This window comes from Furipterus horrens, unplaced genomic scaffold (genome assembly GCF_987537825.1).
Source record: "Furipterus horrens unplaced genomic scaffold, mFurHor1.1.pri manual_scaffold_7, whole genome shotgun sequence".
Classification (NCBI taxonomy): domain Eukaryota; kingdom Metazoa; phylum Chordata; class Mammalia; order Chiroptera; family Furipteridae; genus Furipterus; species Furipterus horrens.
Genome location: NW_028327177.1, coordinates 58368023 through 58381905, shown reverse-complemented (window position 1 = coordinate 58381905; position 13883 = coordinate 58368023). Strand labels below are relative to the sequence as shown.

The 13883-nt window shown below is 34.3% G+C and overlaps 1 protein-coding gene across 6 annotated transcripts in view; it reads left to right on the top strand.

Annotated features, from left to right (window-relative positions):
- UBE2W (ubiquitin conjugating enzyme E2 W) overlaps positions 1-13883 on the top strand; it is a 68527-nt gene that overhangs the window by 40340 nt on the left and 14304 nt on the right. The window contains exon 6 of one of the 6 annotated variants that reach the window (XM_090283738.1): positions 4352-5337. The exons of the other annotated variants lie outside the window; for them this stretch is intronic. Coding sequence (XP_090139864.1) covers positions 4352-4365 — 14 coding nt within the window. The 3' untranslated portion in view covers positions 4366-5337. Of the gene's footprint in view, positions 1-4351; positions 5338-13883 lie in introns of those variants that run through there. 6 annotated transcript variants of the gene reach the window in all.

Below are 13883 nucleotides of genomic sequence, written 5' to 3'. Positions count from 1 at the left end.
CTTTTTCTTCATCTTTAAAAAGCTAAAGTGTTTCAACTATGTAGCATATATTGTCTTCTTTATACATTTCAGAATAATTGTTATAGGCAATGTGAAAAATAGCCCACTTTGTCATTGTAATTGAATTTGGAAAATCTTATCAAAAAGGTAATCATACTCACAAAGCAGAACACATCAGGTTTTAGAGTTTTGTAGATATTACCTGTTTTTCTGCTTAGCTGCTTTTGTTCTAAAAGTTCTTTATTGATCATATTCTCTTTATAACACCAAGTTACCAAGAAATATCATCTTTTTGTTTCTTACCGTCATCTACTTCTGAAAGACCTACAAGGTATGACCTGCAAAACTAAACAAAAAGATCAGAGACTGAACAAAGACTTGCTTGGAATTGGATAAACTTCCTAAAACACTTAATATTTCAGTTTCTAGATACCATGGAGAATTGCAGGCCTACGGTATTGAGCTCCATAGTCCTGCTATGTGGTGCTAACCAACATCTGTGGGTCAAAGTGAGTCAAGTATAATCAACAAGGCAGGAGAGGTTTTGGGTTTAGATTGGTGACATGTATATTTCAGAGGGGATTCTTGGATGCAGGATGGAGGCACTACTAATGAAAAACAGTGAATCTGAAATTTAGTTTATCTCTTGGTTTTGGAAAAAGAAGTCTTAGCTGACACATCAGAATTGAGCTGCCAGATACTACCAGTATTGGGTTCTTAGAAGAAGGAAAAAAGCCCTCTCTTAGCTTAAATTTGTGATCTTCCACATTATTAATATACATTGAAAAGCCAGTCACTGCTACCCTACTGTTAATTGTCTTTGTATACATTATATCTTAGACAATCTTGTGCCACGTAACAATGTTTCAGTTAATATAAGATTATAACCTCATTTTTAATACCATATTTTTACTGTACCTTTTCTATGTTTAGATACTTATCCTTATGTTATAATTTCCTACAGTATTCAATACAGTAACATCTAGACCAGTTTATAGCCCAGAAGCAATAGACTATACCAGATGGCCTAGTTGTGTATTGTAAAAGTCATTAAAATTAATATGTGAATATATATACTTGATTGTTTACTTGAAGTTGACTTAAGGTCATAATTGCATTGGGGTGCAAATATTCTGTTGCCAATTAAAGCAGGGGTCCATATACTTTGAAAAAACAGTTGAGTTGAGAGAATAGGGTCAAAAAAATAAAGGGAACTAACCAAAATAGGTATTTGAATCGACAGTTTATCTCAGCATACTGAGGGGGTTGTGGGATTTACCTGTGGTTTCACAGCTAGAATCTTCCTTAGAAAACAAATCTGTATCTAGTTCAGTGTACAAGTGAATGAGTGAGCCTCAAAGTTCTGTCTTATAAAGCAGACATAATTGTTCTTGAAAAAGATAAAAATAATCTTTTTATGAGATTATAAAACTATTTCAACGAGATAGCAGCCAACTAGAATCCATTAATAATATCCACCTGTTTTCTTGGACCAACCAATATTAAACATTTACAACTTAATTTAATAAATTATTGCTTTCCATAGATGGGAGTACAGATCTGTGGTTCCTGAAGCATTTTCTTAAAGTGATAGAGAATTGAACAATAATAGTTTAAGACTGCTCATGAGTATTGGCTCCAGAAAACTAGGTTTGTAGGAAATAAATTGTCATGTATTTAGATGTTATATTTATGAACTGATGAGTTTGTAATTTGGGGAAGAGTAGAAGAATATCTTCTGCTAAATTATAGACTACATTTTGGTTTCATTCAGCTGAAATATTCCCTGTGGGATTATAAGGGGATAAGAACATAAAATTATCTCAGACTAGTATTAACTCCTTTTCACCTTATCTACGTTAGGTGTGAACCTTTTTGTTTGTACTTCCTTTCAGGGTTACAAAACCATTTTCTAAATTCATGAGTCCTAACTTTTATACTCAGTTTAACCATCTTTTGCCCTTTATAACAATTCTGTTGTCTATGCTGAAATCTTTCTTAAGTTGGTTCATTAAAGCAAAACTTTAATTCCTTAAACTTTTGAGAGACAAATCTAACTGTAAAAATTGATTCTTGTCTTTCTTATAGGTAGCATCCCACTTCATATCTACTGACCTTACACTGTGTTCCTTTCCTTCTGTTTTTGTCCCTGGCAATATCCAGGGAGATGGTTCCCAATATAATGTGATGGTTCTTATACTCTAGGGAAAACTAAATGACCTTCTCTTCATATAGTTCTCTCTCATTCACTTCTTCCAGAACCCAGTGAAGTTAGCCATGGTAGGTGTCACCTCTTTGGAACTGGTAATTTGTATATTCTGTTTGAGGGTATAGTTTTAATAGGAGCTTCTGCACTTTCAGAAAGTTTAATAGATTACTTTTTCCAGGCCATCATCTTGCCATGAATACTTTAGCCAGTAAGTTAAGAACATTGAGTTCTTTCAGTACCTTTTGTAAACCTGTTTTTGTCTTGATCCAAGATGGATTTACAGTAGCAACTTTTTTTTTTTTTTTTTGGTAAGCCAGTTCTGGTATCTAATAATCCTTTCATACAATGAGGAAACTGTTCCTTCTGTGCTAACATGAGTTTTTTGCTTCTTAGCAACAACTTTCTTTTCTAAGGAAAAGGTGGCCATGGCTTTGGCACAAATCTGTCTCTGTACTTAACGTGTTTGTTCAGAGATTCTTGAGTACATATAGCCGTCATGGATTTGTAATGTTTAATTGAAGTCCATCTTCAGAACTTATTTAGTGAGTTTATTTCTCCAAGGATAAGGTATTCAAGGCAGGTTGTATTGTACTAATTTCTTTTAATATCTGACCCAACATGAGAATTGGTAGGGAGAATAGCTTCACATGGATGTCCCAATCATTTTAGATGTTTGTAGCACATTCTGCAACAACCTACTATCCTGGAAAACTTCCAGAACGAACAACCTGATAAAGATACATTTATGGTACCACCTGTCAAAGATGATATGTCTTTGGAGATAAAAGCTTATCACTGGGTAACATTATGTTTGAGTTCAATTTTATCTGTCACCTGCTGTGTACATTGTCATGTTACATGATACTAAAGTTTATCCTCAGTAATTTGGCATATTAGGTAGAGTTCAGTGCCATTTCTTAGCTTAGAGATTTAAATGTGAATAGTTTTAGTACTGATTTCAAGGACCCTAGTGTTAAGAAATATAGTACTGGAGATGTGATATTTTAAGGAACTTACTCATATTCTTAAGTTTCTTCTGCATCTATGACTAATAAATCCCCTTTTTCCCATTTCTACCATAATTTAAGAAACAGATAGTTTCGTGTGACACTGAGAGGCTATAAACTATCCACTTGTTTTCTTAAAGATTTGTTATTTATTTTTAAAGGAATCTAATGATTTAAATATGATTTATTTTAAAAACCTAGTCTATTTCACCCTTTAGATTATCCTTAAGGTGTAGGATCATGGAATATTCCACTAGTTTGCACAGCATAGAAATCAGTTTGCTACCTTTTTTAGCTCTCGTTGAGTCTATGAATATGAATGTTTATTAGGAGTATATTGATCCTAACATGAGATGATTTGTAAAATATTTTGGCCAATTTTTAAAGAATTTTCTCTTAAAGAACTTTAACAACTCTTGGGTAGTTGCCACTAGTCTAGCTTCTTTCTGAAGAATAGCCATTCCTTAAAATAAATCCTTAAGATATGCTTTGTGAAATAACTTTTGTATAATAAGTCATGAACCCAGAAGATTATACTACATATTACATATATACATGTGTTGAGGATACCAGAAGGCATGCTAAATAATTCTGTGGGATTATTTTAATGACCTTCTTTGCATATTATCTGTATTTGCTGAAAAACATTTTCTAAATAACAATTTGGTTGATTTGTAGATTGTATGTTATTTCCTTCAATAGACTGATGACATGACTTGTATTGTTCTGTGTTAAATATAGCATAACGGTGTTTCTCAGTGGTTTACTTCATCTCTTATTACCATTTTAAATTGTTTCCCGTGAAAGAATTCTCTTAAGACTGATAAATCTGAAAATATGCCAACATGTATTAATTTACTATTTTGAATAAAACTAATATACTAATAATACATCATTAAGATTTGTGTGAGCTACCATTTCCCTGAAAAATTAGGACTTGATTTGTCACTATATAGTTGAACACAAATTGGAAATTTTTTAATTTTTTTATTTTTTGCAGGGATTGGGGGAGGCAAGTCAGACATGTAAACCGTGTTGTTCTTGATACTTGAGATTATTTTTATATTAGACTAACAGATTTTACTAACACATGCCTGACTTTTTTAATTATATATTTTTTCTCCTTTTCTTTAAGATGATACGTGTTGATGCCACTATTATCATCCTCCTAGCAGAAGATAGTCCTACTGAGAAAATGAGCACTTTGATCATTCAGTCTTTGAACTTTAACCTTTGACTGGAAGTGACCTATAGGCAATGAAGACTACTTCCTTTTACTGCATTTTTACTCGTGTGCATTCTGGGCGCATGTTGATCGCTGGTTCAGTCCAGGCAACTGACATGCTTTTATTAGTCATACAGTATTAATGCAGGTGTCAGGAAATGTCAAATATAATTCCATTTTTTATTTTTATTTTTTTAAGCTTTTGGAAAAGTTTCAGGTCCTCATGTATTGTGCAATAACAATGACTTCCTTGGCGGTTTGGGGACGTTCATTGCCGGCAATGGATGTCGTAACAGGAAAAGTTTTCATTAACTCCTGCCACCCAGTGATTAATGCATGATAGGGCCTATGAAATGAATTTAACGGTTCTAGTGGGATTATAAATAAAGTGAGGGATCCAACATTACTTTGAAAGTCACCCCAATTTGTTTCTATTTGGATTCTATGCACTGTGATCCTAAGGTTAACAGCATGAATTAACATGCATCTTTAAAGGACTGTAGTGAAAGATCGTTGCGTATTTATTGAATTGTTTATATCTGCTGTCAAATTGTTTTGACATGGAAGGTTTTCAAGTAACATTGGCAGAGAAGTACAATGTTATCCCTATGGTGAAAATAAATTCATTTGTTGTATATAGTTCCTTAGTCTCTGAAGTAAAGGTATGAGCAATATAGAGTATGAATGGTTTAATCAAGGCTTTATTCTGGGAGTAAAATGGCAGTGATGATTAAACTGCTGCAGTCCATAATTTGGGCTTGTTTGTACATTAATGGTTTTTCCAAGTAGAGTACACTTTGTTACTTCCTGCTAGCCATCAGCATGAGCCCTACTGCCTAAACACTATTTCATTTATTATTTATGTTTGGAAAATCCATAAACATTTTTGTTTGCAATTTTGTTTCTTTCGTTATGTTCTAAGTCAAGTTTGAATGTTACAATATTTTAATTGAAAAACTATTTGTCAATTTTTTTCTTGTAAATTTTCTTTACTTGTAAGTATCATCCTGTCCTTCAATCCTGTACCCTAAAATAAGAAATACATTTTTGACAGAGGCTTAATGTTTTAACAAGAGTGTGGACATTTTTTATTTTAAAATTTAGGCAAAGGTACACTAAAGAATGGTAGCTCTGCTTATTTGTCTCACACAACCATACAGTTTTTCCTGGAGAGATTTGTTTTGTTTTCCTGTTTAAAAGACTTTGTTTACAGTTAGCTAAAATTTTTCTATAGAAAAAAAATTGTTGAAAGGTCCAATTCTCAGTACCATGTAAGTTAACAGTACTACAACTAGGTTCTCTTTTTTAAAAAAGCAATTAATGCATTTTATAAATTACCTTTTCACATATGCAAAATGTGTTTCTACTACAGTATTATTTTTACTATTGTTGCACTCTTTTTGACATATCTTGTAGTGAATTTATTAATTGATTTGGGCTTAAAAATAAAAGCCAGTTGGCTGAAAGGTTTGACATACGTATCCCAGCAAAACCATCCAATCAATAATTGGCAAAGAATGTTTTAAAATTTGTTTTTAATCTATGTATAGATGACGTTTTGTAGCTTTGTACGTGTTATTAATTAAGGGCATATAATTTTACACTCTAAAACATAATTGCTGAACTCAGGGGTGGGTAGACTTCAAAAATATGCCTGCTTTAGAAATAACTTGAAAAATAAAACTATAGCCAGCCACCAAATTGTGGACACTGTTTATACTGCTAATTAGCAATTACCACTTTTTAAAATTAAAAACATTTTTGTTCTATCTTGACTAGGCATACATAAATTCTCACAGTAGTCTCTTATCAGTCTTATTTGTTGGCCTGTTTAACCAAGACAGAAAATGTTTCCTGGAATTCTTTGAACTACTCTTACTTAGTTTTTAACTGCTTTTTACTATGAAAATTACAGCTGTAAATTATGTATTTTTCATATTTTACATAACTGCTCTAAACTACTGATGGACTTGATCATTTTGGGAGGTGGTTGAGGGGGGATTTCTCTTCATTCTGCTGGTCCTCGTACTAAAATTCTTTTGTTAAAAAATGACCTGTGACATTTATTCACCAAAGGAATCAATATACCAGATCAAAGATTAACAGTGCTGTAATATAGATTAAGAGATCATATGAAGCAGAGGAGAAAGTAAAGGAAAACCAAATTTCAGTACATTTTATAGTTTAAAGAGAAGAAATTAAGATGAAATATCCTAAAATATAGGAACACCAACTATTCATAATTTGCAATCAGGTAACAACTTATTTATTTCTCCCTTGAACTTAAGAATCACTGAAAAGTCCTTTGCACTTAGATTTAACAAGTTAATTGTGAATATACAATATAATGAAAGACATAAAATGTGTACCTGAGTCATTGCTCTGGAGAGGGCAATTAATAGCTTTGTAATAATAAAATGAATATTTCTCTGTGATACGTTGTTGAAGGACAACCAGGATGCCAAGAAAAATGTACATAGCAACATGCTACTTCCCTCTTCCCTGCATCCCTCTGTGGGCACTGTCTGCTGCGTAGCCTGCAGAGTTATACTTTCATATTCAGACAATGTGTGCTTTCTTGTTTGTTTTTTTTTACTTATTTATTTATTTATTTAAAGGCCATTCTTCTGGTTTGCCAAATTCTGTTAAGACAGTGATACATTCAGTTTCTTATTTTGCTTGCTTAGATCAGGACCTTGGTGCCCTTTCCAAAAAATCTATTGTGTCAAGTAGGTATTAATACCATATGTTCTAAAGAGAAATTTTTTTTTAACAAAATTTTAAAACTAAATTTTATGGATGTCCTCTTTAAGAAATTTAATATTCATCTCTAAAGGACTTTATTTGTAATGTGTAAATTCTTCCTTTTAGTTAGCAGGGAAATAAAGCTTTTTTTTTAATCCCCAGCAGGGGAAAAATGCTAAAAATTGCTTTTCTATACAGTTCACCTGGACAAAGATCTTAATCCTTACTAACTAGGCATACAAATATTTCGTATAAAGTAACTAGAATAGTTTATTACTTATTCCTTTCTGAAATTTTAAATAATATGAGATATATATATATATATATATATATATATATATATATATATATATATAATTAGATTCCTGCGGTGGATAATTTTTTCAGATTCTAGAACAGGTATCTAGTAACTGCTTGATTGTTCCCAGATTGCATCAAAGATGAATTGACAAATAATGGAAATGAGTAGTGATATAAAAATAGTATGTAACCACATATTACTTGTTTCTGGTAATCAAGTCTTATTTTTTAAAAAGCCTATTGTTTTTGAGAATTGAGATACTTAAAACTTGTTAAAGCTTCTTCCTAAAAATTTAGAAGAGAAGAGGAGGTACTATGTGTTAACTTTTTAAATAAAAGAATTCAGTGTCACTAGCTCTAAGGCTTTATGGTTACTGCTGCTTATATTTCTCGATCTCACTTGTACTTAGTTTTTTTTTTTGTACATATTTTAGCTGAATGCTTTAGATTAATAATTGTGCAAATAAGTTGGTTTTTATAAGAAACTGAGGCTTAATGATGTGTTTCTCTTCTGAGGGTTCATTATCATCCAGATCAACTGCTATAGTAGTCTGTGTTTGGCTAATACCTTTTCATGATTAAGCTCTGTGAAGAAGGTGACTTCTAATCTGCACCAATTGGCCCTAGTCCTCTTAGCAGGCAGGTATATTTGTTTGTTTGTTTTTGTACTCTTTCCCCCCCCCACCCCCCACAGATAGTGTAGTGTGTCAGTCTTCAGCAATTTCTGATTTCTAAGTTTTTCTCACTCTCTCTCTTCCTTTCCCCTTTCCTTGTCCCTTTATTTCACATTTCCCTTCCTTTTCTTGAGGTTGGGGGAATCCAGAGAAGAAAGATTATTACAATTTCTACCTCTCACCAGAATTTTTTAAAATAAAGATTTCTTCCTACAAATGAAGTACACAGAATTTCTGATAAGTGTGTAATACTAGTTTTATCAGAGAATGGCTAAATCTGTTGAATAATTCCTTGATAAATGAGCTGTTAGCTATAATTTAGTTCTTAAATACTAATATTGAGGGAATTTTGTTTACTTTTTGGATGGCGACTCTCCTAAAGCCTAATTACTGGCCAGTTGAATTAAATTACTTGTTTTGGTAAAAGTGTATTTTCATTTAAGTTTCCAGGTCTCTCTGAGGTTGAACTCTTTAAAAAAAATTTTTTTTGTAGAAAACTTTTGCTTTCTGAGCATAAACAATGCATTCATTTACCTTATCGTGAAAGGCCCATAAAATTTAAACATGTTCTTCCAACTAGACCTGTCTCCCTCAAGTTGAGGTTCTGGTTCGATGGTACTGACTATGATTTTAATTCTAAAATGTTAATATTGGAACTTATATTTGGGGATGAATCTTTAGAATGAGTACAAGGATATATTTTTATGAAACATTTTTTGTTGATAAGAAATTATCATATTTATTTTGAATATGTGGAAGGAATGCCAGAATATAGGCTGGCATATCTAGCATACCTAATGAACTCCAGCTTTAAAAGTGGAATGTAGTTGACTGGGAAAAGGAAAAACAGTTTTTGTTCTGATTCTTGGCACTTACATCATTGTCAGGTTTTTGAGAAAATTTTGTTTCTGCAATACTACTAAGTGTTTAATCCAAGGCAGAAGCATGGTTTCAAACATCCTGGGCTTCGGCTTATTCAGTGTGACATCACTTAGATTTCCTGGTACATGGAAAGATGAAATAATCCTGCCTCTCTGGTTATAAAGCCTAAAACAAGACTGGTAAGAAAATTGGATATGTTGTGTCAGGCACCATGAAAATGCAGGTCTCTTTGTAGTAATCACAGATTGTTCACTTAAATGCAAACTAATTATTTGAATAGATTATTTACTTAGTAGCCAAGAATTAAATGCATGTGTAAGTGAAAACAGATTTGTTGTTTTTAGTTGGTACCATTTTCCTCAATATTCAGAAATATAGATTGTACATTTTAATAAAAATGGGAGCTTGCGCTTAAATGTTTGAATAGGGTGGATGTATATATTTTATAAATCCAAGTTGTAAAATATGTAAAGTTACTGCTTTTTAAATAGAATATGTGTTAAAACAGATAAAAACCTATATATTATATATTTTTAAATACTTGTATCAAACTTTTGTTAGTTGAATATAAATTAATTGTGTGCTTCATGGAATTCCGTAACTTTTAATAATAAAGCAGTTGTCATTGAATTTTTTTTTCTGTAGACTTGAATACTAAATTGGATAGATATTAAACCTCTTTGTAGATAATAATGTACAAATTTTTTATGTAGTAGTTTCTCTGTACGAAAGACTGATCTTTAAAAGATTATGGAAACAAGTTCATTTTCACAATGAAGGCAAAGAGTAAAGATAGACACTCAAGCTTCTTGCTTGTGTCACAGATCACTTGATCTAGTAGTGTAGCCTGGTGTATCTTAATGCTTCTTTGTGTTTTAATTAAATAAGTCCCAGTTGAAGACTGAGCATTTTCAGAAAATATGGAAATAGAGACCTGGGCACTTAATTTCGAGTTATCAGGAGTCAGGAGTTGTTGAATCTCACATTGTATGATTTATAAGGACACACTGTACAGAACTTCTGGATGCTTTCCTGAGTAAACAGACCTGTCAACTAACTTAAATGAGGGACTCCTGAAGCTATGAGAAGAGAGAATAAGCAGAAGGGGGCACCTCCACATCTTAGTTATTCTTAGCAGGAAGAAATTCAATATGTTTTGCTGATACTCTTAAGTTTTCTTTTTACAGGGAATCTACTTGTCCCAGTAGCACCTCCTGGGTCAGCCATCCTACCATACAATTGTCTTATCTCAAGCTGTTTTGCAGTTCTAAGCAGCTAAATTAGTAGGTGGTTAGAGAAATGCAAGATCAATTTTCCTTTGTGCTTTGATGCCACTCTTCCCTTATTCTGATGTTTAAAATAATTTCTATCTGTCATAGATCATGACTTTTCTCCACTTGTTTAAGCTTCTCTGGATAAGTGATTCTGTTGAAGCCCTTCCTATATACCTTAGTATTTTTCACACTAACATAACATAACAAAATTTAAAAAGTACTGAATTGAAGGGTCAAATAACACAGGGTTTTGTGTGTTTGGATAATATGGTCCAAGGCTGTAGATGTTCTATATCTGTCCTGTTGATAATCCCTGTCATTAAATATTTTAAATTGCTTTTGAGATCTCTTTTTAATGTTTAAGGCAAAATATATTAGTGGGAGTGTCTGCATGCCCTTTCCAGCTCAGTGGAGTATGAAAATAATTCAATAAGGAAAGTTGAAATAAGAAACTAAGGTAGAAAATATCTTCTTTGTACATGGCCTTCAAAGACCTAACGTGGGTAGACGCATGTCATCAGGCCAGAACCTGATATGGATGCCATGTCCTGCAGAAGGTCCTAACTTAACATTAAAATGTTTGATCTCCACTCACACTCCAAAAACACCCTTCCTGTCATAATGGCATCCTATCCAACCTAGTGATCCAAACGGGGGATTTAACATTATTTACTAATTCTGACATGATTAACTCCTGTTGAGCCTGTCTTTAAAACATCTTTGAAATTTCTCCCTCTTCTGCAGTCCCCTTGGCTTTTCCCTAGTTGGTCCTGGTGTTCCTAGGCTGCTCTTCAGCTGTCCAACACACCTTATTCCTTAAATATAAGCAAAACACAAGTACCTGTACTTTGCTGCTGTTTTTCCCTGTTCTTTGAGTGTTCATCATCTGCTTTTCTACCTGAAAGGTCCAGTTAAAATGTAGTTACAAGGTCATCTTTGTCCTTCCCTCTGCATCATCCACCAGTCTTGTATCCTGAACTCTTAACAATAGGAACAGTGTCTGAATTGTCTCTGTCCCCAGCATGTACATAGTACATAGTCCTATCATATAAACTTTTTAAAATATTTTTTTAATTGATTGCACTTATTTTTTTATCCTAGCTTTTTCAAAGAAATTTATTCAGGCACTAGCAATTTTTGAAACATATCTAAATCACCATCTGTGTGAAATGTTATAGGACCATACCCTACCATTCCTGTCCCAGAGAGTTAGAAAATTACCCTTAACTAAATCATAACTCTTAAGTAAATTCATTGGTTTTCCTTTCTTTTATTAAAGAGGGTGTTTCTCATGTTCTTATCTCTGAGATAAATTGCTCGTATTTAATATATTCATAAATTAAGAACTTAATTGCTTTAATTACATCTGAGGAGCCCTGGGATCATAAAGGTTAAAAATGGACATTAAACAAGAACAGCCAATCCCCAACTTAGACTATTTCTACCAACTTTGACTTTTGATTTATTCTCAGGCTGGCACTATGCAGTATGATATTCTCTCATGATGCTGGGAAGCATCAGTGAGGTGATTTTGCCCAACTGTAGGCTAGCAGAGGTGCACGTTTAAGGTAGGCTAGCCTATCTTACTTGTTTTAAGTGCAATTTTGACTTAGGAGATTTTCAACTTGGGTTTTATTGGGAGGTAACCCCATTGTAAGGCAGGGAACATCTTTATACTTAGTACCTCTCCTATGTGAACAAGGGTGGCAGACAAGCGAAAGCATATGTCTTTGAAGTGCCTGTGTAATAGGGAGATGAGAAATAACAAAAAGTGATGAACTCTGCCCTGGCTGGTGTGGCTCAGTGGATTGAGTGCCTCATGTCAGGCCACGTGCCTCGGTTGCAGGCCAGGTCCCCAATTGGGCGCACGCGAGAGGCAACCACACAGTGATGTTTCTCTCCCTTTCTCCCCCTTCCTTCCCCTCTCTCTAAAAATAAATAAAATCTAAAAAAATAAAAAAGCAATGAGCCCTATGGGATGCGGGTAAATAACAGTTTCTCATCACAGAAATTAGTTTGCAGAAACTGATGACTCAAAAATTATAAACTGTACATTAGTGTTCAGCAAGTTCAAAGGTCAAATACAAAAGCCCTAGGGCAGGTGTTGTGTGAAGGTCATCCCTGGAGAAGGATGTTGCTGGTTCAGAGAGCCAGTAGGGGAGCAGAAACCAGGGCTGCATGATGTAGAGCCTGGGAGTCAGGGTAACACTGAAATCGGGCTTTCAGTTTCTCCTTGACAGGGATGAGCCTAGCAGTCAAAGTTCCTTTGGTCCCCAGGACATTTGTCAACAGAGAGGAAATTATGAAATAGCCACTGTGTGGGCAGTATCACAGGGAAGATTTCCCGGGCTGTGCCCCAAAATGAGTGAGCCTCTGCCAAAATCTCACCCATCAAAACTGATAGGAAGCTAGAGTTCCACAGAGCCATATCCCAGATAAATAGCCTTAATTCAGACTTGCACCCTAGATTGGTTTGGGGGGCGTCAAACTTTGGAGTTGGATTAAGGTGAGATCCCTGGCTGGCACTGTCCTCAGGAGGTGACCAGAAGCAAAGTCCTAACTGAAGGAAGCTATTCTCTTCTAGGCCTCACATTATCTCTACAAGTGATTTATTTCAATACAGTGACCAGTACATAATGGTTATCCCATTCTAGGAAAACAAGGCACCATGATAAAGAACCAGCAGAAACCTAGAAAGCACTGGAGGTGGGGTGGGGAGTGTCATGATCTGATGTAGTTTACTGCTCTGCATGCCACACTCTTGGGGACTTCTGAAGAACAAGAACTAGAACTAGTCTTGTTTATATGCACTCAAGTGCAGAGTGCCTGCTGGGTCCCAAGGAGCTTAAAAGGTCTGGCAAGGAAGACAAATTGGTAATGGAAATAGTGTGACCCTTGGGTGAAGGGGTGATCACAGAATGCTGAGTGAGCATCAAGGCAGGAACCATCAAAGGGAGTCCAGGAAAGAATTACAGGGGAAGTGATGAGTATTTGCCAGGCAATGGGAGAGTGAAGATGAAGGTACACACAGCAAGTGCAAAACCCTGGGGTGAGAGAGAGACCAGTGTATTTGTAGCATTGAATTTGGGTGTGCGAGTGGTAAAAAGTCAAAAGATAAAACGAGCTAGAATTGAAAGACCAGATTATAGAATTTTGATTTTATTTCATGGACAATAGGAACTGATGGATTTGAAGAAAAATTATGTTGGCTGTGGTTTTGAGAGTGTATTGGAAGCATCGTAATCTGTTGGGCAGGGGTGTAGGCTATTTGTGATCCAGACAAAGATGACAATGACACCTTGAATTTATTATAAAGTATTGGCACAAAGATAGACATATACATCAATGGAACACAAAGGTGAGTCTAGAAATAGGGTCAATCTGTTTTCAAAAAAGATGCCAAGGCACTTCTAGGGAGAAAGAATAGTCAACAAATGGTACTGGAGCACTTGGAAAGCTATCTGCAAAATAAATCTTACCTCACACTGTATACAAAAATTAACCCAATATGAATCATAGACCTAAATTAAGACTAAAAACCTATAAAATTTCAAGCTCTGGCCCAGT